Genomic DNA, 25,428 nt, shown 5'->3' on the forward strand with positions numbered 1-25,428 from the left:
TCCGAATTGCTGGATTGGGCCCTGATGTGACCACAGTGAGAGCAAGAGCAGGAGGAAGATTCTAGAACAGGTAGTGCCCCACCTTGTTCAGCATCTGGGTGGGGCGGTGGGGGGGTAGCCAGTTCACAGTTCTAACCCATCTGCAGCCCAAAGGGGACAGGAGTTTGACTCCCTTAGGCCTGGGGTCCCCCCCGCTTACCAAGTACTGGGCATCTGAGCCAGTGGGGGCAATCCTCTGGAGTAGGCAGGGCAGTTCTAATTTTCTAGAACGTTCAGTGATTCAAAAATTAGGGCACACACAGATATGGATACAAATTAATTTATTTAGAAATACATAATTCAGGGCTGCCAAAGTAGCTCACCTGAAGAGTGCACTGCTTTGTCATGCAGGGGACCCAGGTTCAAGTCCAGTCCCCACTGCCAGGAGGAAGCCTCAGTGCTGTGGAGTCTTTCCCTTTGATTCTCTGTCTCTCTATCTGCAAATCCCAGCATGGGGAAGCCCTAATGACTGAAGATAAATGTGAATACAAAATAATTTCTTAGCAACATAGTTCAGGGAGCAGTGAGATAGCTCACATGGGAGGCACCTGCTCAGCCAAGTGTCTGACCTGGATTCAAGACCCCGGTATCCCACCTGCGAGCACTATGGCACTAAGTGAAGCTTCCATGCTGTGTCCCTTCTCTCTCTGCCTCATCCTATTTTTATCTGAAAGAAAACATGCCCTAGTGCAGTGAAGCCCCAGAAACTACAAAAATAAATAAAACTCAGTTGGACAGCTGCTTTGCCATATGTATGACTCAGGTTCAAGTCCAGCATTGGAAGAAGCTTCAGTATTGTGTTCTCTCTCTCAAAAAGAAAAAAGGAATATATAATTCACGAGGTGGAGTGGGCCCCTACTGCCATATCCTGTACCCCTAGTAGGGGGTACAGGACCTGCCCCCCCACACACAATGGAAGGGTCCAGCCCTACCAGGGAGGGATCTGATGAAGTGGGGAGGGGTGAAATGTGAAAACATAGGGAGTATGGTGAGTCCCTCTTAAGCAGGGACCCCCACACTACCCTGAGCCAGCTGCTCCTATCATGGTGTTTGTCGGGGGGCACTCTCTGGGTCCCCTAGGATCTTGGAGATCTTTCTGTCCAGTCCTTCAGGAACCAGCCCTCAAGAGCAGGGCTGGGTGGGAGGGGGTCACATGGGGAGTGGGGTCCTCAGACACTGGGACTCCTGTGGGCTCCCTAGACCCACTCCCAGCACATACCACACCAGGTGTAGCTAGGAGGTGCTACCAGCTGTGCTGAGTCACTCAAGACCCTAGTCACTGGCCAAGGGTCCAAGGGAGAAGGCAGCCTCTGTGGTGGTGGTGGTGGGGGCAGTGGCAGGGGTGGTGGGGGCGTGGGAGAGGCAGCGCAGGCTCCCGGTCTTGAGCGCACATTGCACAGGCCAAAGCACTGCACAGAAGAGCACCAGCAGCAATACCATGATGAGAGCCAGACGCTGCCAGTCCCCACAACGTGACCAGCAACGGGCCAGGCGACCACGGCGGCGGACAGGGCCCAGCACGGGAGTGGGAGCTGGTAGCTCTGGTGGCTTGCTCAGGCCCACGTCCACGCTCACACAGCCGGGCTCAGGCAGACCAGGTGCAGCAGGTGGGGGCCGGCAGCATAGCCGGGTGCCCTCCAGCCACACAGGCTCCTCCCGCCGTAGGTGTGCGGGCAACTTGGCCTGTAGCTGGTGGCTGGTGCGCAGTGCAGGTGCCCCAGACTCAGGCAAGGCAGTGGGATGCCGGCAGAAGGGGCAGGGTACTGCATCACCTCCAGGGCCAGGAGGCTGTGCAGCTGCCAGCCGTGCCAGGCACTCCAGGCAGAAGACATGGGTGCAGGCCAGCTCCTTGGGTGTCTTGAAGAGGTTGTCATAACCGGAGAAGCAGATGGAGCACTCCAGCGGGGAGGCCACCCTCTCTGAGCCCGGCGTGCTGGGGGACCGGGGACTGCCCACTGAGGTGGGGGACCTGGGCCCGGAGGCTGTGGGGCTGCTCCAGCCGGGGGGAGGCATGACTGATGGTGTGCCTTGGAGCTGGGGGGCCAAACAGAGAACCAGTGGGTGCCTAGGGATGCCTCCTCTCAGCCCACCTAGTGTCACCCATTCTAGGAGGAGGCTGACCCCATCCCCTGTGCAATTCACAGAGCCCACCCTCCTACCTTCTCGTGGCAGGGGAATAGAGAATGGAGGGGCGGATGCCCCAAACAGCTACAAAAAACAGGCTCACTGAGGTAGTGACAATGGTCATAATGGTAATTACTGACATTGGGGCCTGCTGAGTAACACAGTGGCTCTGTGGTGGGGTCACCTGGCCCAAGCCAGGAGTATGTGGCTCTAGGCAGAGGAATTGCGTTTGAACCCAGAACCCCTTGGGGAAGACTCACTCAGTCAGATCACACATGCCTATGGAGGGAGTTGACAGTATGAAGGCCCAATATGGGGGTGTGGACAGGGGAAGGTCTGGGTGGGGTGGGTGGCTGGTCACCCCACAAGGGTTTGTCTCCTAGCTGTCAATCTGCAGGGCCAGCTAGTGAAAGCAGGAATGGGAAGTAGGTGGGGGGGGGGGGGGAGGACCAGTGTTCCCAACCCCGCCTGGTTCACACATGAACTCACCACACCTCCCCAGCAGGGTGTAGGGGTCCTGCAATAGACCCCATTTACCTGTCAGATCTCTACTCCAGGAAGCCTGGCTCCAGGGTCCCACCGGTGAGGTGTGGCTGCTAGCCTATCACCTTTGGGGTCCGGAGCCAAGCTACTGATGGGGTTGTCCTTGGAGGGTGACCTCACCATGACACACCTTGAAGGCTCAGCACTGTCATGACTATGACTACAGTAAGTCACAGTGACGGTGCTATGACATCATGAGTGCCTGGCATTGCTGCATGGCCCATGTCCCAGGGACAGCAGGGTTTATGGACTGGGCAGCAGCCTCAGTGAGGTGAACAGGTACCCTACATGGCTGGCTCCTTGGCATGGTGCCTCTTAAACCCAGGGGTGGCAGCCACTGCCTTACCTGGCAGCAGGGATCAGCAGGGCATGGTGCTCAGGCTGGGTACCAGGTGCTCTTGTCGTGTCGAAGGGGGCCTGGCCTGTTTCCACTTGGAGGTGTCAGCTGGTGGGTAGCTCTGGGATGGTGAGCAGGCGGCTGTCCCAGGAAGGCTGGCACACAGGCAGCTGCGTTTCCAGGTGAGGAGCCGCGTCTGGTCGTCAGGTGTGAGTTCTCTGGGTGTGGGCCTGTAGGCCTATTTATGTGCTTGGTGGCACCAGCCAGGGGCGCGGTCATGGCCTCCGGGATTGGCTGCTTCTGCCTCTTGGGCGGGGATGGAGGTGAGGGGTCATAGCCTGGGGCCAGTGTCTGTAGGGGAAGCTGAACTTAGCCCTTCTGGAAACATCTCTGCAGCCCAGGTCCAACTTGGGGGCATTAGAAATAGGTGACTTCCCTGAGGAGGGGGGAAGATGCCTCCCCCCAACACTCAAGGTTGTCACCCTAGTGCTACCCTCACCCACATGTGCATCCACAAGTCCACAAGTGCCACCCCACACATGGCCCTCACACCGCTGTCCCCTTGCCCATTCACTACAGCCAGGAGCCCTCCCAAGTGGCATTGGGTGAGGACAAGTTAGGGACCAGACTGAGGCTGGGCTCCCCCCATCACACATATGGGACAGTTCAGGAGGCTCTGAACTGGCCAAGGAGTCTAGAAAAATACTTCCTGGTGGAGGGAACCTAGCATCAGCGTGGGGTGCTCACAGGGGGCAGGGCAGCCTGCTGGGGGCAATAGAGAGGGCTGAGGCTAGGGGTGAGATGGAGGTGGGCTGAGGCTGGGGGCTCAGGATGGAGAGGGTTGAGGCTGGGTGGATATGGAGGAATGAAGATGGAGGACAGAAAGAGGCCTTGTGGGCACAGCCTGGGGTGGGAGCATGTGTGTACACACACACACATACACCTGAGTCTGAAATGACCTCTGGCAGGCTGGCTGCCCTCTCACTATCTGCCCTCCCACCCTGGCTTCGCTGCCCTGTGTGGTGCTAGGGCCTGTGAGCACCTTGCTGTGGATGGGGTAGGGGTGGTCCCCAATCATGGGCTTGCACATGTGGAAGGATTATGGTAGTGTGGTGAGGCTAGGAGTGGGCTCTACCCAGGTGGCAACTGTGCTCACCTGCATGCCAGAGACCACTGACCACCCAGATGTGGGGTGATCTGGGACCCCCAGAGGCTGGCCAGCTCCAGCACTGCTGGGGGAGCCCCAAAGCCAGCTGAGGGCCAAGCTAAACAGGAAAAAGTGCCTATAGGGAGCACAAAGCAGGCTGCACCCCAGGACCCCCACAGCAGGATGTGGGAGGGAGGCAGTCAAAGTGAGCCTGGGGGCCTGTGGTGGCCAACACAGACCACCAGGGTGGGGGTGAGGATTCTATTCCAGGTGTTCTATTCCTAAAGGGGAGAGCTGGGCTGGAGGGGGAGCCTCAGGGGTGAGGGGCTCCACTGAGGGACAGGCCAAGGGCTGGCCTGGGAGAGGGGAGTGAGGGCTTGGGCCTTGGTTCCCATGGGGCTGATGACTCGAGGTCACATGCTCCCTCCAGAGAGTGTCCTCATCCCTCAGCTCTGAGAACAACCTCCCAAGGGCTTCTGGGAGTAGATACCCACTGAGGTCACCCCGGCGAGTCACTGCAGGGCCCACTCAGCCACACTGCCCCGGGCAGCTGAGCACACAGCTGTTAGGCTGCTTCTTACACATGGAGACTTGCACTATGGAGAGGGCAGGCCTTGGTGACACACCTGAGAGGCTCTTTCCACACAGGGCCCTGGACCTCAAGACATAGGCCAGTCCTTGACTGGAAGCTGTCCCTGGTCAGGGGACTCGAGAACACTTCCCCACCCCCAACAAAATCCAGCTGGCTCTGCCTCCCCCTCTGCAGGCTGACAAAATGGCCAGTGCAGGCAGCCTCCTCCCCCGCCTATGGGGACCCCCTCCCCAGGCTCACAGCTCCTCTCTGGGCTCCCCACCCACCCACCACTGCCTGGGCTCAAACCAGGCAAGATACACTGACACCCTGCCCTGTGAGGCCTGTTTCTGGCCCTGTTAAGTGTTTGCTCTGACCTGGCAGCTGCTTCTGACGCTGGGTGAGTGAGGCTGTGCCCCCTGCCCACCCCAGAGTCCACAGCCAAGACATGGGGAGTAACCCCACAAGCCAGTCTCACTGTGGCTGTAAGTATCAAGACCTGTACGCCAGGGGAGGACCACATGGGAGTTTAGGAGGTTGGGGACCTGGCAAGGGGCTGCAAACACTTCCCCCCACACTGTGCTCCCCATAATCCTACACAGTAACCCTACCCTCTCCAGTATTTGGGAGCCTGAGATAGTTACAGCAGGCCTGGGGGGCCCAGAGGCAGGGGATCCTCAGGAACCCAGACACACAGGTAGGGTCAAAGGTTGGGTGGGGGGCTCCTGAGTCCAGGAGCTGGAGTGCTTAGGGTGGGGTGGGCTACAGATGAGTCAGAGCTGAACCCCTGTGGTAGGTGGGCAGAGCTAAAACTGTGGTGGCAGGGGTGACCCTAAGGACCATCTCGGAGTGGGCAGAGAAGCAGGGCCCTGGTGGGACACAGCCTTGTGTTTGCTTTGTTTCTGGTGAGAAGCCCAGCTCAGGCATGGCCACACAGGGCTCAAAGTCCCCAAAGCCAGCCACCACTTGGGACCAGCCTCTTCCAGGCCCACATCCCAGGGTGAGCCTTTGAGGGGTTGCTGGGCCATCAGGGACTCAGCCCCTGTCCAGTCCACTGACAATGCTGCCACGTGGTGCACTTGGCTGTTGGCCCAGGAGCACCTGGTATCTAAGACAGGACTCTCCAGGGGCTATGGTATAAATTTTTGGGGAGCAGCCACATACCCAGTAAGCAGGACCTGCAGCTGGCAGGGGCAGCTGTAGACCCACCCCTCCTTGTGAATCAAGACCTCCGGCATTTCTAGGCCAGCACCAATACCTCCAGACCCTGTGTGGGGGCAGCTGAGCACAGTGAAGCGTCTCAACTTTTCTACAAAATGCATTTCTGCCTACAAACAGTAGACACAGGCAGCGGCACGATTGCAGCCTGGGACCATCCTGGTTGGTTAACAGGCTTGTAGCCTCAGGGTGCTTGTCCCAGCCTGCCCCCCGCCCCCGCCCCTTGTTGGGGACATCAGCTGGACACTCAAAGGTCCCTCTCCTCTTGGAGGGGGTGCAGGAAGTGGGCCCTCTTGGTGACGGTTGCCAGGCCCGTTCCTGTGTCTTCCTGCTGGGCTGGCTTTCTGCTCCTCCAGATGGTACTCAGGGCTGGGTCTCAGGTCACACGTTGCTGACCCGGGCCTCCACCAGGGAGATGGCAATGGGGCCCATGGACCCATCAGTGGGCCGTTCCCGACGCACGTAGCGCGGCTTCCGCACTGAAACAGCCAAAGACCTGTGTCAGAGGGCAGTGGTGGGCCTCCAGTGCCCGGCCCAGTCTTCCCACCAGGCTCCTTTGAGTGAACAGGCTGGGACAGCCACACCTGGTGCCCAGCATGAGGGCAAGGTCCTGGCTCCCCATCACATGGGGACACAAGGCACTGGATGCCATTGGGGGGAGGGGTGGTGGCAGATGCTAGCCCCAGGCCAGGTGTAAACTGACGGAAGGAAAGGTCTCTGCCAAGGGTCTCCAATGAGGCCAATTATATTATTCAGGGCCCTGAGGCAAGTGACCAGTATCCTCAATATGGGAGTGGACACAGGACAGAGATGTGTGTGGTGAATTGAAGAGTGGGCTGCTGGGCAGCTCCTTCCTAAGATCAAAAGCACTGAGTGGGGATGATGATGAGGACCTGGCAGCATCCTGGGGGTAGGGAGACCCGGAGGGCAGGCAAATGAAGCACTGGGCCTGAAGACTGCGGTCCTGCCAGAGACCGGCAAGCCCAACAGTGAGAGCAGAGCTGACGTACCTGAGGGTTGTGGTGGGGGGATCATGGCGGCCTGGGAAAGGAGAAGCAAAGTGTGAGCACTCTGCTCAGTATGGCCACATGGCCACAGAATCTCGGCATGGACACAGGCTCAGCATGAACACACAGACACAGGGGCTTGACTCAGACACATGGACACTAGGCTCAGCACAGACAGACACACAGACCACAGACTCAGCACAGACAGAGCCACATGGACACCAGACCTCAGCACAGACAGCAGGGCCTAGCTCCTCCAGGTTACTTACAGCTTCAGCAGGCTGCAGGGCAAGGGCTGTGGAGAGAGCGCAGGGTGTCACCTGAGGGCCACGTGGCTGACACCTGGACTGGGCTTGTCACCTCTCAGGTGTGATCTGCAGGTCCCATGTGGGGGCTCACTAGGGTTTCTGCAGCTCCAGGCTAGGCCCAGTCCCACTTCCTCAGCTGGCTTTATGTCTGACTCAGTGTCCCCTCAGTCAGGGCAGTGGGCCCCAAGGGCCTCACCCTTATCAACACATCCTCTCTGTATAGGGCTCTCCCTGCTCCGGGTGTTTTTTAGTTCTGTTCTTTTCATCTTTTTTCTTTCTCTCTATTCAATAGGACAGAGAGAAATGGAGAGTGGAGGGAGAGAGAGAGAGACACCTGCAGACCTACTTCACTACTCATAAAGTTGCCCCTGCTGCAGGTGTGGAGCAGGGGCTTGAACCCAGGTCCTTGTTTGGATCCTTGTGCTTAGTACTATGTGGGTTTAACAGGGTGCGCCACTGCCCAGACCCCTGTGGCCACCTACTACAAATCCATCTAGACTCTGGTGACTGAGCTGCCATAGGTGCGCAAACTGCCCAGGAGCCCCCAGCTCTAAAAGGCTGGGGTCTGGCTAATCACCACCAAGGCTCCTGCCACCATACCTGCAATGTGGCCCCACACAAAGCACCAGGGGACCAGGCCCAGAGGAAGTCCAGGGACACTGTCACTGCATCAGCCCAGTGCCCCTGGCCAGCAGGATGCCACTCACACAGCCTCATCCTGTGTCTACCCACCCCACCTCTCCATCCCTGGGGGCTAGGAGGATACCTTTGTTTCTTCTGTAGAAGACCTGGGGGAGTTTGCTGGAGCGCTTGAGGTAGAAGAAGCCAGCCACCAACAGGATGAGGCCTGAGCTAATGAGGAAGGTGCCCAGGAAGAGGGAGGCTGCCACTTGAGGGCTCCCTGCAGGCAGAGAGGACATGGCCAGTAGACAAGCCAGGTGGCTCAGCCTCAGGGCTCTTGGGGCCTCTGGGTGCACAGACCTAGGGGTGAGGGTCCTGAGACCTGGCTCCCCACAACTGTCCTCAAGATCAACCATGGGCCCAGTCCCGGCACAGGTGCAACAGAAATTCACTCTTCTGCTCCAGAGCCCTTGGCCCAGGCCACATGTCCCCTGAGGAGGACTGGGTCCAGGGACATGCCCATCACAGCCATGCCCAGGCAGGCCCTGCACCCATACCATGGGTTCCTAGGTGCCCTGCAGAGATGAGCTGGGTTCCAGCCCCACAGTGTGGAGGCAAGGGGACCTCAGTGTCCTTGAGCTCCCAGCTACCAGAACTGTGCTGGGGGGACCTGTCCCACACCACCCCCACCCCCCAGACTGCTGGGCTCTGCTTGGGCCCCTAGGACCTGGTTTGGTCCCCAAAGAGTTCAGGGAAGGCAGAACGTGACCAAGACTAGGTGTGTCCCCTCCCCACCCCCGCACACCAATCCCCGACTACCAGGATTGCAGAGAGCCTTCTCTGCTCTGTTTGCTGAGGGACTCACCAAAGTCTGGCTGCGTGGGCACCCCAGAGCTTCTGTTCAAGGGGGAGTGCACACCCCTGCCGGCGACTGGGGACAGATGTGACAGTGTCACTGGCTCCTACAAGGTACCCCTGGGAACCATAGGGAGCCAGAGACACCACTGGGAAGGGAACTGCAGGCTGGACACAAGACAAGGGTGCAGCTGTGGGACTAGACGAGCAGGTGGGGGGACGTACGGCTTCTGCACTCGGAGTCATGGGCAGCCAGGAGGGTGGCATTCCTGCAGCGCACACAGCTGGCATTCCCATCCTCACTGGGGCGTCGGTAACAGCCTGGCAGGGGGTGGGAGGAAAGGACTGAGTATAAGTGAAACAAGGCCTGTCCTGAGCACTGACTTGCTGGAAGCCAGGGTGGGAAGAGGCATGTTCAGAAAGAAAAAAGCTGGGGGCTGAGCAGCGGTGCACCTGGTTGAGTGCGTACATGACAGTGTACAAGGACCAGGGTTCAAGCCCCCAGTCCCCACCTGCATGAAGGAAGCTTCAGGAGCAGTAAAGCATTGCTGCAGGTCGTTCTCTTCTCTCCCTTCCCTCTCAACATCTGTCTCTATCCAAAAAGAGAGAGGCTCAGTAGGATGAACAGTCAGTTCCTTGGGGTGTCCTGTGGCCCCTCCATGGGGCTCAGAGAGGTGTGTGTGTGTGGGGGTGTCCGTTGACAGAGACCTTGTCCCCTTCAGTAGGGGCCTGACAGAGTGAGGGTCCAGCTTCCCACTCTAGCCACCCTCCTCCCAACCCTCCCCCCACTCACCCACACCCTCCTGGAGGAGCCCTCCACCATTCCCTGCCACCAGCCCCTGGGAGCTGCCCTCCAGTGTCAGCAGCAGCTTGACTCCTGCTAGTAAGGCACACAGAAGGCTCAATGTCTGACCAGGGCAGCCCTGACAGAACTTCGTCTAGTGCTCTGATCCCTTCTCTACATTCCCACTAGAACTCCGGCTGAGCAAACACATGCTAGACAGAGGCTGAGTGTGGGCCCAAGCAGTGGCCACTAGGCCTTCTCAGTGACAGACTGGCAACAGAGTCAGCGGGGAGGAGGCAGGCCTCAGGCACCCAGGACAGGGCCTTGGCACCAAGCAGAGGCAGGGCTGTGGAGACAGGGAGCTGGATGGGGAGCCAGGTGGGCTCAGGTGAGCAGCAGGGCTGTGCTCTGTGCAGACATGTTTCTCTCCTACAGCAGCGGTGGGTAGTTGGGTAGGCTCACCTGGGCTCAGGTTCAAGTCCCCAGTACACCATGAGGAGGGGCTGGGCCATCACTCTCTCCTCTTCCTCTTCTGCCTCCCCTTCCTAACAGGTGTGTGCCCTGCTGCCAGTGTCCCCACCACTGAGGACAGGGTGGGACAGGCAAGGTCAGCTTTTCCCACGCAGCTTACCTGGGCCACACAGGGGCGAGCCAGGGCAGGTGGCGTTGGCATCCACCACGTCCATGCAACACTCAGGCCGCGTGCCCTGGAGGGAGATGGCGGTGAGTCCCTGCCCTGCCTGGTGAACTCCCCCGGAAACCCAGAGCCTGTGGTTTGCCTGGCTGGGAGGAACTCCCTTGGCCACCTGGAGATCTTGGGGTATGGGCTAGGGGCAGTCTTGTGCAGCAGGGGGGTGCTGGGGGCTTAGGGGACTCTGGGTGCTCTGTGGCTTGTGCTTGTCCCTGCAGGTGCTAGATACCGGGTCCTTCTCTCCTCCCACCCCCCACGGGCTGCCATTTCCATCACAGGAAGTATGCCAGGCGGGGGCTTTGAAAATGTTTCCCTGCTGGAAAAGGAGGTATGTGCTTTCCAGAGTGTAAACACAGCAGGAGAGGCAGCCACCCCCCTGCCCTGCCCAGGTTACCCCTCCCTGTTTCCCAGGTTCCCTGTGGTGATGGGCATCCCTCCAGCAACAACCCCAGGTGCTGCGCTAAGGATGGGCTTCCAGCAGCCAGACCCACGTGCAGGAACAGAGCCACATAGACTGGGTGATCACCAGGCCCATAGAGGACTCCCTGGGCACTTGCTCAGAGGCTAGTCCCAGCTGAACTCCAGAGCCTTGTGATGGGAGCACAGGGTGGCTGGAGTGTCTGAAGAGGATGAGCATAGGCATCCATGTCCCACCCCACAGGGCTGTAGACCCGCCTGGCTGCTGATGGCTCTGGCAGCTCTGCAGAACCTATCAGCTACAGAGCAGAGCTGTCTGGCAAGGACAGAAGGTTCTGGCAAGCAGTGCCTAAGCAGGTGCCATGCAGAGTGGCATGGCTGCTATCCTGGGGGGTGGTAAAAGTACCCCAAATCTCCAGTGGGCATCCATGACCATAAGGGTTGAAAGCAAGATCCTCCACCCAGGCACTATGTCCATGAGGACTTTGAGGGTGGGGGGGGGGGCAGGCCCCCAACTCCACTCTGCCTGTCTCCAAAAGAGGGGCCCCCACTCTGTCTTCAAAGCAGTGCCCCCACTCTGCCTGTCCCCACAGCATTCCTCACCACTCTGCCTGATCCCACAGCAGGGCCCCCACGATCACTTCCCCCATCAGGGACCCCCACACACACACTGTGCCTGTCCCCACAGCAGGGCTCTCCACTCTGCCTGATCTCACAGCAGCCCATTACTCTGCCTTCCCCCTTCTGGGCCTCCCACTCTGCCTGGCCCCACAGAGCAACCCCCCACTCTGTTTGCCCCCACCCCAATGCCTACCGCACTTTCTGAGGACTTGCTGGCCACTTCCACCAAGAGGCTGGCCAGGAGGACAGCGCGGGGCAGCCCCATGTCCTGGAGTGCAGGGTCTAGAACAAAGAGGGTGCTGTGTGGAGAAGCCCTACTCCAGCCCTTGCAGGAGAGGGAGGGAGGACCCACACCTGGCCTTCAAGGACGCGAAGAGCCAACATCCAGGAGTTCCTGGCCAGGGCAGTGGTCAGCACGGGTCAGCACCGGGGCCTCCACTGAGCCACACTGAGGTCCCAGCCTACACAGTGGATGGGGATAGTCACTGCACAGCCAGTAATGGAAGGAGCGATCCTGTATGTGCCATCTTTTTATATTTGTTTTTTATTGCCATCAGTGTTATTGATGGAGCTCAGTGCTGCGTCAGTAACCCACTACTCCTAGTGGTCAGTCCCTCTCTCACTCTTTAAATGGAGACAGAAACTGAGAGGGGAAGGAGAGAGAGGGGAGAAGGGAGGGAGAGACTTAGAGTCCTGTGTCACCATTAGAAAAGCTTCCCCCTGCAGATGGGGACCAGGGGCTTGAACCCAAGTCCTTGCACATTGTAATGTATACTTTCTACTGGGTGTGCTACACCACCAAGCCCCTGAATGATCTTTTTTTTATGTATCTGTGTCAGAACAAGAGTTTGCAGAGAAAGTACAAGATTAGGAGGCGGAAGGGAAGGTCAGAAGAAGCTGGCTTTACTGAACTCTGCCCCAGAAAATCAACTCACTTGTCCCACCTAACAATGCCATCCCCCACCACCTTAAACCCTTCCCCAATGGAGGGAGGAAGTGGATGCCTCTGCAGGGCTTCCAGAGCCTCTCATCTGAGGAAAGTGTAGGCAGGCAAAAGAGGCTTCCATCCCTGAACTCTGAGAGGTGCTCAGCTTGGCCAGGGTCGAATCCAGAATCCAGTGGAAGCAGGACAGTGTCCCTCCAAACAGATCCCAGATGACACAGGGGGCACACACATGCACTTGCCCTCTCCGCCTCAGGTCGGCACAACTAGAAAAGGCTTCTCTGAGGGCTGGTTCCACAGAGACGGAGGAGGACTTGGTTACCTCCATTTCTGCAACTCATCATTCTCAGTGGATGGGCAACCAAGCCCACCCCACTCACACCAGCCAGCAGGAGAAAGACCACCCAGGAAATGCAGAAAGCAGTGGGGATGCATAAAAGACTCCCCACAATCAGAAATCTTTATTTTTAATACTTTAAAATACTATACACTTGGGAGTTGGGTGGTAGTGCAGCAGGTTAAGCACACGTGGTACAAAGCGCAAGGACCAGCATAAGGATCCTGGTTCGAGCCCCTGGCTCTCCACCTGTAGGGGGGTTGCTTCACAAGCGGTGAAGCAGGTCTGCAGGTGTCTTTTTCTCTCCCCCTCTGTCTTCCCCTCCTCTCTACATTTCTGTCCTAGCCAACGATATCAATAACAATAACTACAACAATGAAAAACAAGGGCAACAAAAGGGAAAATAAATAATAAAAAATACTATTCACTTATTTATTTTTGATAGGACACAGAAAAAATGAGAGGGAAGGGAAAGATAGGAAGAGAGATACCTGCAGCACTGCTTCACTGCTCCCCTGCTGGTGGGAGTAGGGGGGCTTAAACCAGATTCTTTACACATGGTAATGAGGGTGTTCTACCAGGCATGGGGACCTGAGTTCAATCCATGGCATCAAACATGCCAAAGTGAAACTATGGTTCTCTCTCCTCCTCCCTCATTAATAAATATATCTTATAAAAATAAGCTTTTAGGGGCTGGGCAGTGGCATACCTGGTTGCACACACACATCATAGTGCACAAGGGTCCAGGTTCAAGTCCCTAGTCACCACTTGCAGGGGGAAGCTTCATAAGCACTGAAGGAGTATTGCAAGTGTCTCTCTGTTTCTCTCCTTGTTTGTCTCTCCCCCACTTGACTTCTCTCTGTCTCTATCCCATAAATAAAAAAATGAAGTACTTTTTAAAAACTTTTTAAAAAATGTTTTTAATTTTTTTTTTCATCTTTATTTGCTGGATAGAGACAGTCAGAAATTGAGAGGGAAGGGGGTGATAGAGAAACAGAGAGATACCTGCAGCACTGCTTCACCACTTGTGAAGCTTTACCCCTGCAGGTGGGGCCAGGGGCTCGAACCTGGGTCCTTGTGCACTGTAACGCACACTCAACCAGGTGCGCCACCACCTGGCCCCTTTTTAAAAAACTTCTATTAGTCAAAGTGTTCCTGATATAAAAGGAAACTCACGAAAAGAATGAATGCTGAGTTTTGTTTTTGTTTTTTCTTATATACAAAGGAGATGAAGAGGCAGAGAGAAAAAGACACTGGAGGCCAGGAGGTGGCTCACTTGGTTAAGCACACACATTGTAGTGCACAAAGACCTGGGTTCAAGCCCCTGGTCCCCACCTGCAGGGGGAAAGCTTCATGAGTGGTAAAACAGGGCTGTAGGTGTCTCTCTGTCTCTCTCCCTCTCCATCTCCCCCTCCCTTCTCAATTTCTTTGTCTATCTAATAATAAAAAATAAAACTTAAAAAAAGAGGGGGTCGGGCGGGCAGTGGCACAGTGGGTTAAGCGCAGGTGTCTGTCTTTCTCTCCCCCTCTGTCTTCCCCTCCTCTCTCCATTTCTCTCTGTCCTATCCAACAATGAACAACGTCAACGATGGCAATAATAATAACCACAACGAGGCTACAACAACAAGGGCAACAAAAGGGGGGAAAAATGGCCTCCAGGAGCAGTGGATTCATGGTGCAGGCACTGAGCAATAACCTCCAGCAATAACCCTGGAGGAAAAAAAAAAAAAGAAAGCGGGGGGGGGGGGGCAGGGGGTGTAGCATAATGCTTATGCAAAGAGACCCTCATGCCTGAGGCTCCAAAGTCCCAGGTTCAATCCCTGACACCACCATAAGCCAGAGCTGAGCAGTGCTCTGGTAAAAAAAAAAAAAAAAAAAAGAGACACTTACAGCCCTTCTTCACCGCTCATGAAACTTCCCAGTAGGTGGGAACCAAGGGCTTGAACCCGGGTCCTTGTACATTGTAATGTGTGCTTTACCACCAGTGTCACTGCTCAGCCACAGTCTAGACTGTGTTTAAAGTGTTTCACAGCTGACCTCTCATTCAGAAAATGAAGTGGTGCAGTGAGAAAGCCAAGAGACGCCCTGCTTACAGCAGTCCCAGGAGAGAAAGCTCCACAGAGGTGCTCCCTCCAGGCCCAGGGGAGCAGGGGCGATGATCAGCCCCAGCCCTGATGAGGGTTCTACCAGGGTCAAGTTATAGGAACCAAGCTGCAAGTCCACTATTAGACTTCTTGCCTGTTTTATAATAGCCCTCTCCTTCCTTATGCTTCCCTCCTTTCCTTTCCTTTCCTTTCCTTTCCTTTCCTTTCCTTTCCTTTCCTTTCCTTTCCTTTCCTTCCTTTTCTCCCTTCTTTTTCTTCCCCTTCCTCTCTTTCTCTCTTTTTCTGCCAGAGCACTGCTTGGCTCTGGCTTATGATGGTGCTGGGGATTGAACCAGGGACCTCAAGCCTCAGGCATGAGCCCTTTGCATAACCATTATGCTGTCTCTCCCACTCTTGACATTTTTATTCATTACATGAGTTTCACAAGAGACAAAGAGGAGGAGGAGGAGGAGAGACAGAGACAGAGTTAGAGAAGGCAGAGCACTACTCTGGTATATGCAATGCTGGGAGTGGAGTCAGGAACCTCAGACACTTGTGCTACTTCCCCAGCCCCTTACACTTCCTGGTGGTACACATCAATGACTAAATAACCCTACCCCCAAATAAAACAAAAACAAAAAACCATCTACTGCATTCTGAGAAAATATGGAAAAGTATCAAGAGCACATCTGACCACAAGAATCTGAGAACAGACAGACTAAACTGACCTATTTACTTAGGGGTGCCTCCATTTCACTTCCTATTTCTGACCTCTGCCTGGGAGAGGGGTAGCCCTGGCCACTCCCGCTTCTCAGGACTGGGAGATTTTATGTACCTGAAAGATGGGTGGGGGGGTTCAGAGAAAGACAGAGTGACAGAGACCAGAGCACTATTTAAATCTGACCCACAATGGTGCTAGGGATCAGACATCAGGGCTTTAAGCATAAGTCTAGTCACCACTCCCTTCCCTTTGTCAGGACTTGAATGCAAAGTGTCAGTGGTGTCTATCTCCCCTTCTCTATCAATTTCTGTCTGTCTCTACCCAATTAATAAAAATTAAAAATAAATAGAATAAGCTGACGCTGGATATTTCCTTGGCTGAAATGCACTGCTTTTGGTAGGGAGCTGACCCCACAAGCAAACCAACAGGAAGCTTGCTCTTGCCTTAGAAATCCCAGCTCATGAGACCGAGTAAGTCACAGCCAAGAGAAGGCCTTTGCTTCCCTGGTCAAGGACACAGACACCGGGACAGCTCTTGATTCCATGCTGGCAGGACAGGGAGGGTCTGGGCTGTCAACACCGTTGCTGAGCAGAGACTCTGGATGGAAAAGATGGGACCACAGATGCCTCCTCAGGATCCCAGGGCTGACACAGCAGAAGGGCTGCTTGCTTGCTCACTCACTCAGGGGCCAAAAGGAATTCAAGTGATCTTGGGGAGAATAATAGAAATCAAGCTTTTAAATCTTTGTCATTTGGAGCTTGATGTTCCTATCAAGGAGACAGTGCGCTTGCTGTCTGTCTTAGAAATGGCATCCCTGGGCTGGGGAGACAGCATAATGTTACAGAAAGGGGTTATCTTTTATTTACTTATTTTAATGGAAGAGTGATAGAGATTGGGGGTAGATAGCAAAAAGGTTATACAAAGAGACTCTGATGCCTAAGGCTCTGTGGTCCCAGGTTCAATCCCCTGCATCACCACAGACCAGAGATGAACAGTAATCTGGTAAAAATAAATACATAAATAAATCTTCAATAATGTGATACAGAAGTTGAAAAAATATATATATATGGGGAGAAAGAGATGCTAAAATACTGCTCAGTTCTGGCTATGGTAGTGCTGGGGATTGAACCTGGGACCACAGAGCCTCAGATACGAAAGCCTTTTGTAGGGAGTCAGGTGGTAGTGCATCGGGTTAAGTGCACGTGGCACAAAGCGCAAGGATCGGCATAAGGATCCTAGTTTGAGCCCCTGGCTCTGCACCTGCAGGGGAGTCGTTTCACAAGCAGTGAAGCAAGTCTGCAGGTGTCTGCTTTCTCTCTCTATCTTCCCCTCCCCTCTCAATTTCTCTCTGTTCTATCCAATACAATGGAAAAAATGACCTCCAGGAGCAGTAAATTCATAGTACTGATCACAAGCTCTATTGATGAGAGATGGAAGAGAAAGAAAGAAAAAAAAAGGTGTGGTCTGGGAGGTGGCACATAAAGCTTTGGACTCTCAAGCTTGAGGTTCTGAGTTCAATCCCCAGCAGCACATGTACAAGTTCTTTCTCTCTCTCTCCTATCTTTCTCATTAATAAATAAAGTATTTTTTAAAAAAAGAAGGAAAGAGAGGGCCAGGTGGTAGCACAGCGGGTTAAGTGCACATGGCACAAAGCACAAGGACCAACGTAATGATTCCAGTTCGAGCCTCCGTTCCCCACCTGCAAGAGGGTCACTTCACGGGTGGTAAAGCAGGTCTGCAAGTGTCTATTTTTCTCTCCCCCTGTGTTCCCTCCTCTCTCCATTTCTCTCTGTCCTGTACAGCAGCAGCAGCAGCAGCAATGGCAACAATAACAGAAACAACAACAAAGGCAACTAAATGGGAAAAATGCCCTCCAGGAGCAGTGGATTCGTAGTGCAGGCACCGAGCCCCAGCAATAACCCTGGAGGCAAAAAGAAAAAGAAAAAAAGGAAGAAAAAGTAAATAGGGGCCAAGCAGTTGGTACATCTGGTTAAGTGCTCACATTACAGTGTGCAGGACCCAGGTTCAAGCCCCTGGCCCCCACCTGGAGGGAGAAAGCTTCACAAGAGGTGAAGCAGGGACACAGGTGTTTTTCTGTCTCTCTTCCTATTTCCCCTTCTCAGTTTCTCTCTGTCTCTATCTATCCAGTAACAAATTAAAAAGATTAAAGGATGAAATCTTGTGGTCTGGGAGGTGGCGCAGTGGATAAAGCATTGGATTCTCAACCATGAGGTCCTGAGTTCGATCCCTGGCAGCACATGTGCCAGAGTGATGTCTGGTTCTTTCTCTCCTCCTATCTTTCTCATGAATAAATAAATTCTTTAAAAAAAAAAAAAGAGGGAGTCGGGCTGTAGTGCAGCGGGCTAAGCGCAGGTGGCGCAAAGCACAAGGACCGGCATAAGGATCCCGGTTCGAACCCCGGCTCCCCACCTGCAGGGGAGTCGCTTCACAGGCGGTGAAGCAGGTCTGCAGGTGTCTATCTCTCTCTCCTCCTCTCTGTCTTCCCCTCCTCTCTCCATTTCTCTCTGTCCTATCCAACAACGACAACAACAATAATAACTACAACAATAAAACAACAAGGGCAACAAAAGGGAATAAATAAAATAAATATTAAAAAAAAATTTTTTAAAAAGAAATCTTTAAAAAAGAAACAGTAAACAAATGGGGGGTAGATAGCATAATGGTTATGCAAAGAGACTCTCATGCCTGAGGTTCAATCCCCCCACCACCACCATAGCCAGAGCTAAGCAGTGCTCTGGTTAAGAAAGGAAAGAAAGAAAGGAAGAAAGGAAGGAAGGAAGGAAGAGAGAGAAAGGAAGAACGAGTAAACAAGCAAAGATGAAGACTATTTGACATGATGGTCTGGGAGGTGGTGCAGTGGATAAAGCATTGGGCTCTCAAGTGTGAGGCCCTGAGTTCAATCCCTGGCAGCACATATACCAAGATTCTTAAAAAAAAAAAAAGACTATTTGACCTGGGGGTTTGAAGGTGTGTGTCACAAACCAGTAGCTGGGGCTGACACAGTCAGGGGCCAAAAGGTGCAAACCACAATGCCTGCAAGCTGCTGCCTTTGCTGTTTGCTCCTTGGCCTTACACACATGGTGGGACAGTTCTGATCGCTCCTTTTCTTTTTTTTCCTTTCTTTTTCTTTTTCTTCTTTTTTTTTTTTTTTTTTTTTACCAGAGCATTAATCAGCTCTGGTTTATGGTGGTGCAGGGAATTGAACCTGGAAACTTGGAACCTCAGGCATGAATCTCTTTGTATAACCATTACGCTATCTACCTTGCCTGCTCAGATCCCAACCTCCACAACTCACCCCAACCTTCCCTGAACATCTCCCTCCCAACACCACCTGGGGGGGGGGTGTGCTTTCAAACTGGTCAAACTGGACCTTTGCATCATGAGTCTGTGAATTATAGCTCAGTAACTAAGGAAATCAATGCAATTTTTAAGACAGTATTGGAGCCAAAGAGCAAAGTTGGGTAGGGCTAGGAGATGGTTCAGCTGGTAGAGAACATGCCTTGCCATGCATGAGGCCATGGGTTCAAGCCCAGATACCACATGGGATCAGCCTGGGTGGCACTGTGGAGTGATGCTGCGCTCTCTCTGTCCCCTTCTCTTTTTAGACAGAGAAGCAGATAGTCAAGAGTTGCCACAGAACCAAAGCTTTCTTTAATGCAGCAGGGGCTGGGCTTAAACCTAGGTTGTACTCATGATGAAGCAGCATCAACTGTGCAAGTGAACTACATTGCCAGCCCTCTTCTCTATCTCGTAAAGAAACAAAGTTGTTGGTGCAAAGTGCAAGGACCAGCGTAAGGATCCCGGTTCGAGCCCCCAGCTCCCCACCTGCAGGGGAGTCGCTTCACAAGCGGTGAAGCAGGTCTGCAGGTGTCTATCTTTCTCTCCTCCTCTCTGTCTTCCCCTCCTCTCTCCATTTCTCTCTGTCCTATCCAACAACAATAACATTAATAACTACAACAATAAAACAAGGACAACAAAAGGGAATAAATAAAAAAAAAATTGAGCTGGAGAATGGGGATATAGGACAGTGGTTATACAATAAGATCTTCATGCTACAGGGGCTAAAGGTTCAAGGTTCAATCCCCAGCACTACCAGAAGCCAGAATTTAATAGTGTTCTGGTAAAACAAGACTCTTTAGGGCTGGGAGATAACACAAAGGTTAAGCAAAAAAAGATTTTCATGCCTGAGGCTCCAAAGTCCCCAGCACCACCACAAGCCAGAGCTGAGCAGTGCTAGTAACACACACACACTGAAAATTGATCCAGGAGTCACTCAGCAACCTCATGCTATGCAAGGCCCTAACTTCATTCTTTGGCACCATATTAAAAAACTAACTTTTCACTCAGCAGAGCACATACCAGACTGTGCATGAGGACCCAGGTTCAAGCCCCTGGCCAATACATAGGAGCACCAGTGTGGAAAGCTTCATGAATGGTGGAGTAGTGCTATGTGGTATCTCTCCTCTTTCTCTCTCTCTCTCTCTCTCTCTTTAGTTTATTAAGATAGAGACAGAGAGAAATAGGGCAAGAGAGGGAGAGAGAAAGAAACCTGCAGCCTGCTCCACCATTTGTGAAGCTTCCGTCCTACAGGTAGGAACCGGAAACTCAAACTTGGGTCCTTGAGCATGGTAACTTGTGCACTTTACCAGCTGAACCATCACCCAGCTGTCCTTCCTACTCTTTCACACTCTATCTGGGGGGGGGGGGGGAGTCCATTGAAAACAGTGGAATGGTGCAGGTGTTCGTGTAATAAAGCCCTGGTGGCAAAGAAAAAAAAAAAAAAACACTTCTAGATAACAAAAATGTTGTTAGGGTGGGGAGATAGTATATTAGTTCTGCAAAAGATTTTCATGCCTGAGGCTCCAAAATCCCAAACACTAGCATAAACCAGAGCTGAGCAGTGCTCTAGTGTCTCTTTCTCTCATTGAAAAACAATAATGATCTTTTAGAAAATAGAAATATTGGTGAGGACTTAAGTTGTACTATATGTTCTTTCACAGTTTTTTTTTTAATTCCCTTTTGTTGCCCTTGTTTTATTGTTGTAGTTATTACTGTTGTCATCGGTGTTGGATAGGACAGAGAGAAATGGAGAGAGGAGGGGAAGACAGAGAGGGGGAGAGAAAGACAGACACCTGCAGACCTGCTTCACTGCTTGTGAAGAGACCCCCCTGTAGGTGGGGAGCCAGGGCTCGAATCGGGATCCTTATGCCGGTCCTTGCGCTTTGCGTTCTTTCACAGTTTTTACTTTACCTTAAAGAACTGAATTCCAGTCAGGGAGGTAGTGCTCACCCAAGGTCCCAGGTTCAATCCCCAGCACCACCATAATCCAGACCTGAGCAGGACTCTTATCTCTCACTCTCACTCATGAAATTAAGTAAGTTTTTAAATAACTGTTAGCAAGAGGTTCAGTTTGTGTGGGATGGGGGGCAGCAGCACTTTTAAGTTCTGTGGGTCTAGACAGAGAGCCGAGCAGGCAGGAAGACCTCTGGGCAGCTTGAAGATCTGGGTGCTGCCAGGGTACGCTGCATAGCTCTGATGTGGGCTGGCGAGGGGAGTCATACAAGCTGCCAGCTCTGTCTCCCAAGTACCTGTCGTTCTGTGCCAGTACACAGGGAGAGAGCTGAGTCCCAGCACATTTATCCCTTGGTCTCAGCTGTGAGCTCTACGGCTATTGGCACAGGTACCGCACTAACGCCTGGGCGCTGGTTGCAACGGCTGAGTGCGTGCCTCACACCTGAGACAGGCCCTGCACCCTTGGTGGGGTTCTGTGAGCTGGAGACCACTCAAGAGCTGCCTATGCCTTAAGGGTAGGGGACATGCAGTCCTACAAGACAACAGGTTGCTTCAAGCTAAATCACAGCTCACACCTCTGAACTGTGTGATCTAAGGGACAGGGAAGTGCTTTTGGGTGCTCCAGACATGTCTGTTCTGATTTGCTCTGCTCTGCTCTGTGGAGGAGTGCTAGGGGTGGGTCAAGCAGGAGGCAAGAAAAGAGACTGTCTAGATAATCCAGAGTTTAGCTCCTTCTATGAATTTGGAAAACTATGATGGAGCAGGCTAGTAAGCAGTGGCTCCAGTGAGTGGGAAAGGAACAGTGCAGGTGAGATAGATATATATTTTATTCATTTATCAATTTTACTAAATCACTGTTTGGCTCTGGCTTATGGTAGTGCTGGGGATTGAACCTGGGACCTCAGAGCCTCTGACATGAAAGTCTTTTGGGGAGAGAGCATAGTGGTTCTGCAACATATTTTCATGCCCAAGACCCTGAAGTACCAGGTTCAATCCCCAGGACCACCATAAGTCAGAACAGAATAGTGCTCTTGTCCCTTTTTCTCTCTCATTAAAAACAATTAAAAACCATAAAAATATTTTTAAATTCATTTTTATTCATTTATTAATGAGAAAGGAGGAGAGAAAGAACCAGACATCACTCTGGTACATGTGCTATCTCCATAGTGCCTGGGGGAAAAATGTGTGGCAAAGGAGGGAAATGTGTGGCAAAGATGGGGAAGATAAAAATGCAGACTTGCAAATCCACCCTTAATTGCACAGTCCCTGTAGAAGACTGAATCATGGGGCGCTAAGCGGTGGTGCAGTGGGTTAAGTGCACATGGTGTGAAGTGCAAGGATTCCAGTTCAAGCCCACAGCTCCCCACCTGCAGGGGGGTCCCTTCACAGGCGGTAAAGCAGGTCTGCAGGTGTCTATCTTTCTCTCCCCCTGTCTTCCCCTCCTCTCTCCATTTCTCTGTTCTCTCCAACAACAATAACAACAATACTAATAACAATAATGATAATAGCAATGATAAACAAGGGCAAGGGGAAAAAGTAGCATGCAGGAGCAGTGGATTCATGGTGCACATGCTCCAGAGATAACCCTGGAGGCAAAAAAAAAAAAAGACTGAATCATGGATGCTGCCAATTTTGACCAGTTTCTTCAAGAGGGAATCAAAGTGAATGGCAAAGCTGGGAATCTTGCTGGTAGAGTGCATGATGACTGTAACTTCTGGATTGCCTTTTTCCAAAAGGTAATTTGAAATACCTCATCAAAAAAATTATGAAGAGGGAGTCAGGTGGTAGCACAGTGGGTTAAGTGCAGGTGCCGCAAAGCGCAAGGACCGGCCTAAGAATCCCGGTTCGAGATCCCTTGGGAGTCGCTTCACAGACGAAGCAGGTCAGCAGGTGTCTATCTTTCTCTCCCCCTCTGTCTTCCTCTCCTCTCTCCATCTCTCTCTGTCCTATCCAACAATGACATCAATAATAACTACACACACACAAAAAAAAAAAAACAAGGGCAACAAAAGGGAATAAGTAAATTATATATATATATATATATATATATATGAAGAATAATCTATGTGGTTGGTTATATATATTGGTAACAGGGAAGAGAATTATGAATTGTGTTACTGCCAGGTTAGTTAAAATGAAAAGGAGGAATATAAAGGTTAAAACTCTTTTGTATATGGACTATTGTGCATGAGTTCTTGAATAAAATGTGGAAACCAGAGAGAAAAAAAGGGAGACAGACAGATACCAGAGCACTACTCCAGCACATGTGGTGCCAGGGATCAAACTTAGGACATCACACACACAAGTCTGATGGATACAATGAGCCATCAGTGCAGGTGCTATTAAGTTTCCCAGCCCAGATAACCTCTCCCATTCAGGGTGGAACCTCTTCAAGGTTCCCCAGCTTAGAAGTCCTGGGGGCGGGGGGAGGTTGTAGATAGTACAGTGGCTATGCAAAGAGACTTTCACATGTAAGGTTCTGACATCGCAGGTTCAATCCTCCCACCACCACCGTAAGCCTGAGCTAATCAGAACTATTGTAAAAAGTAAATAAAAAGTCTTGAGAAAGGGAAAACCCAGGCCTGCTATACCCTATAGTGTAGTAATACTGAAGAAAACAGAGCCAAGTCTGACACCTTCAAATTTCATAGGACCGGGTAGTTAAGACTTCTGTCACAGGCCCAGGAGGCTGTGTGGTGGATGAAGCACTGGACTCTGGGGGGGGGGTCTTGAGTTTGATGCCCAGGGTCACAATGTGCCAGAGTGATGCTCAGGTTCTCTGTCCTCTTCCTCCTTTCTCTCATAAATAAATAAATAAATAAATAAAATTTAAAAGGAATTCAGTCATAGGGATCTGGAGATTGCTCACCCTGTAGAGCACACACCTCTCCATGCATATGGCCCTGGGTTCTAGCCCTGGCACTACTGGGGAGATCCAAAAAATGGTATGAATAGAGGTATGTCTTACCTCTCTCCCTCTGAATGAAAAAATGAAAGTTAGGCCCAGAAGGACACACAGCAGTCTCTGAGTTCATTCCACTGTACCACAATGAATACATAAGTAACAATAACAACAATAAAATAGAGTAGCGTAAGATCGCTTTACTGTGGGGCAATTCATTTGCCAAAATGCCGTAATTCCTTGAAATGCTCTAAGAAATGCAACCAAACTACCGGTCTTCAACTGAAAATATTCATCAGCCCCAAGACCGAGAGTCTGCACTTGGCTGACTTCTGCATACCGGGCTGCGGGCTGGTGCTGTGTAGGGGTGCCCTGCTGACGGGTACAACCCTGGGGAGTCCTGGTGGGGGGTGCTCTGTGGGGTCCTACTGGAGAGTGAATGCTGTTGGGAGGGAAAAGAAGGATCCCGTTCGGCGGGGTGCTGCTTCGAGGCGTCCGGATCTGAGTGCTCGCGGCCTTGAAGCTCGCGATGCCTGAAGGCACAGGAAGTGGCTAGACAGGTGTCCCCTCAAGCCCCTTCCTGCCGCCGGGTACCCAGCCTACTGCGCCCAATTGCCCACCCTCCGCCCACCTCGCGCCAGTATGTCTGCGCCCCCTGCGCCCCCTGGTTCCCGCACTCCCAGTCTGGGTCCCGCCGCGCGCGTACCGCCCTCAACCCTTCACTCACCCCCAGCGCCCTTCGATTCCTCTTTCGTACCCCCCGCCCTCCAGGCGGTCTCGCCGCGCCCCTTGGGACTTGTAGTCTGTTTGTTGCCACAGACTGGGAGATCAAAGAGCGAGACTGACCATCCAAAACTACAATTCCCGAAGATCATCGCGAGAACGTAGCCTCCCCGTGTGTGCAGACAAGATAATCGCGAGGCCTTTTGCCCGCGCGTGAAGCTACCAGAGAAATGTAGTCCCAAGTACCTTCTTTGTAACCTCTGGACCCTGGAAAGGAGAAAAAGGACTACACTTCCCAGGATTCCTCGCGCGTCAGCCACTTCGGTGTTGCTAGGAGAGCGGGAAGCCGGGTTGAGGCGGAACACTGGGGTGTGGTGTTCCTTGTTTTGCAGTCTGAGTTCAGGTTCTCAGGGGCGGGGGACTAAGCACAGAGTTGTGTGGATCCCTAGGAGCTGGAAAGGCAGCTGGGTGTGACTCTTGGAGCAGGCTATTCAGGGCTTTCCTGCATTTCACTTCCACACCTCAGGCTCCTCGCAGCCGGTGAAGCTGGCCAGGCTGGTTTTCTTCCCACTGAGGCTCCACCCCTCAGTCTTGCCGGAGAACATGTGGGTGGGACAAGGTGTGGATGCTCCCCACTAACTCTGGCTCAGCCTCAAAGCCAGCAGGGTCTAGGTGATAAGGCTGTCTGGCAACTTGGGCTGGCTTGCTCCCCAGGACAGATAGTGACTGTGGAACTTGAATACGTCTGGCCTGAGACTTGTTGGGAGTTACTGCTAGACAAAAAACAAACAAAAAACTTTTTTTTTCATCACCACCAGGACACTACCTGGGCCTCAGGCTCTACACAATGAATCTACTACTTCTGTTAGTCATTTTCTCCTTTTATTTGATAGGACAGAGAAAATTTGAGAAGGAAGGGATGTGAGGTGGGGGGAGAGACCTACAGTACTGTCCACTACTCAGAAACTTCCCATCTACAGATGGGAACCAGGGTCTTGAACCCAGGTCCTGGTATACACTGCCCAACTCCCCAAAATACCTTTATTTTTATTTTATTCTTTTTCTCCCCCCCCCCTCCTTTTTTTTTTTTTTTTTTTTTATCTGAGTACTCCTCAGTTCTGC

General features: G+C 52.7%; 2 protein-coding genes across 8 annotated transcripts; both read right to left on the minus strand.

Annotated features, from left to right (window-relative positions):
- Positions 1 to 305: 305 nt before the first annotated feature.
- RNF223 (ring finger protein 223) lies at positions 306 to 5,917 on the minus strand. Its single transcript, XM_007525746.3, has 2 exons — positions 3,053 to 5,917; positions 306 to 2,073 (listed from the first exon to the last, which is right to left on the minus strand). Exon 2 carries the CDS (start codon positions 2,050 to 2,052, stop codon positions 1,312 to 1,314), a length of 741 nt encoding a protein of 246 aa, XP_007525808.1. The 5' UTR covers positions 2,053 to 2,073; positions 3,053 to 5,917; the 3' UTR covers positions 306 to 1,311.
- Positions 5,918 to 6,061: 144 nt separating this feature from the next.
- Positions 6,062 to 24,739, minus strand: C10H1orf159 (chromosome 10 C1orf159 homolog). Of its 7 annotated transcripts, none has more exons than XM_060199825.1 (10): positions 24,530 to 24,549; positions 11,638 to 11,744; positions 11,477 to 11,565; positions 10,186 to 10,261; positions 8,996 to 9,115; positions 8,781 to 8,846; positions 8,061 to 8,195; positions 7,256 to 7,281; positions 6,990 to 7,020; positions 6,062 to 6,458 (listed from the first exon to the last, which is right to left on the minus strand). In XM_060199825.1, the coding sequence occupies exons 3-10, from the start codon at positions 11,546 to 11,548 to the stop codon at positions 6,361 to 6,363; spliced, it is 624 nt and encodes a 207-aa protein (XP_060055808.1). In that variant the 5' UTR covers positions 11,549 to 11,565; positions 11,638 to 11,744; positions 24,530 to 24,549; the 3' UTR covers positions 6,062 to 6,360. The 7 variants fall into 7 exon arrangements, with proteins under 7 accessions (XP_060055808.1, XP_060055809.1, XP_060055810.1 ...); XM_060199826.1 differs by lacking the exon at positions 24,530 to 24,549 and adding an exon at positions 24,311 to 24,431; XM_060199827.1 differs by lacking the exon at positions 11,638 to 11,744 and having other exon boundaries at positions 24,530 to 24,739.
- Positions 24,740 to 25,428: the final 689 nt, after the last annotated feature.

The sequence above is a fragment of the Erinaceus europaeus genome, chromosome 10 (assembly GCF_950295315.1).
Source record: "Erinaceus europaeus chromosome 10, mEriEur2.1, whole genome shotgun sequence".
In the NCBI taxonomy this organism is placed as follows: Eukaryota; Metazoa; Chordata; class Mammalia; order Eulipotyphla; family Erinaceidae; genus Erinaceus; species Erinaceus europaeus.

Bases quoted from the DNA above. Each gene is read 5' to 3' on its own strand.
- C10H1orf159 (XM_060199827.1), bottom strand. From the start codon at position 11,548: ATGGGGCTGCCCCGCGCTGTCCTCCTGGCCAGCCTCTTGGTGGAAGTG. The intron at 10,262-11,476 runs GTAGGCATTGGG...ATCTCCCTCCAG, and splicing joins GCAAGTCCTCAGAAAGTGCG to GGCACGCGGCCTGAGTGTTG. The intron at 9,116-10,185 runs GTAAGCTGCGTG...ACTTATACTCAG, and splicing joins CTCGCCCCTGTGTGGCCCAG to TCCTTTCCTCCCACCCCCTG.
- RNF223 (XM_007525746.3), bottom strand. From the start codon at position 2,052: ATGCCTCCCCCCGGCTGGAGCAGCCCCACAGCCTCCGGGCCCAGGTCC.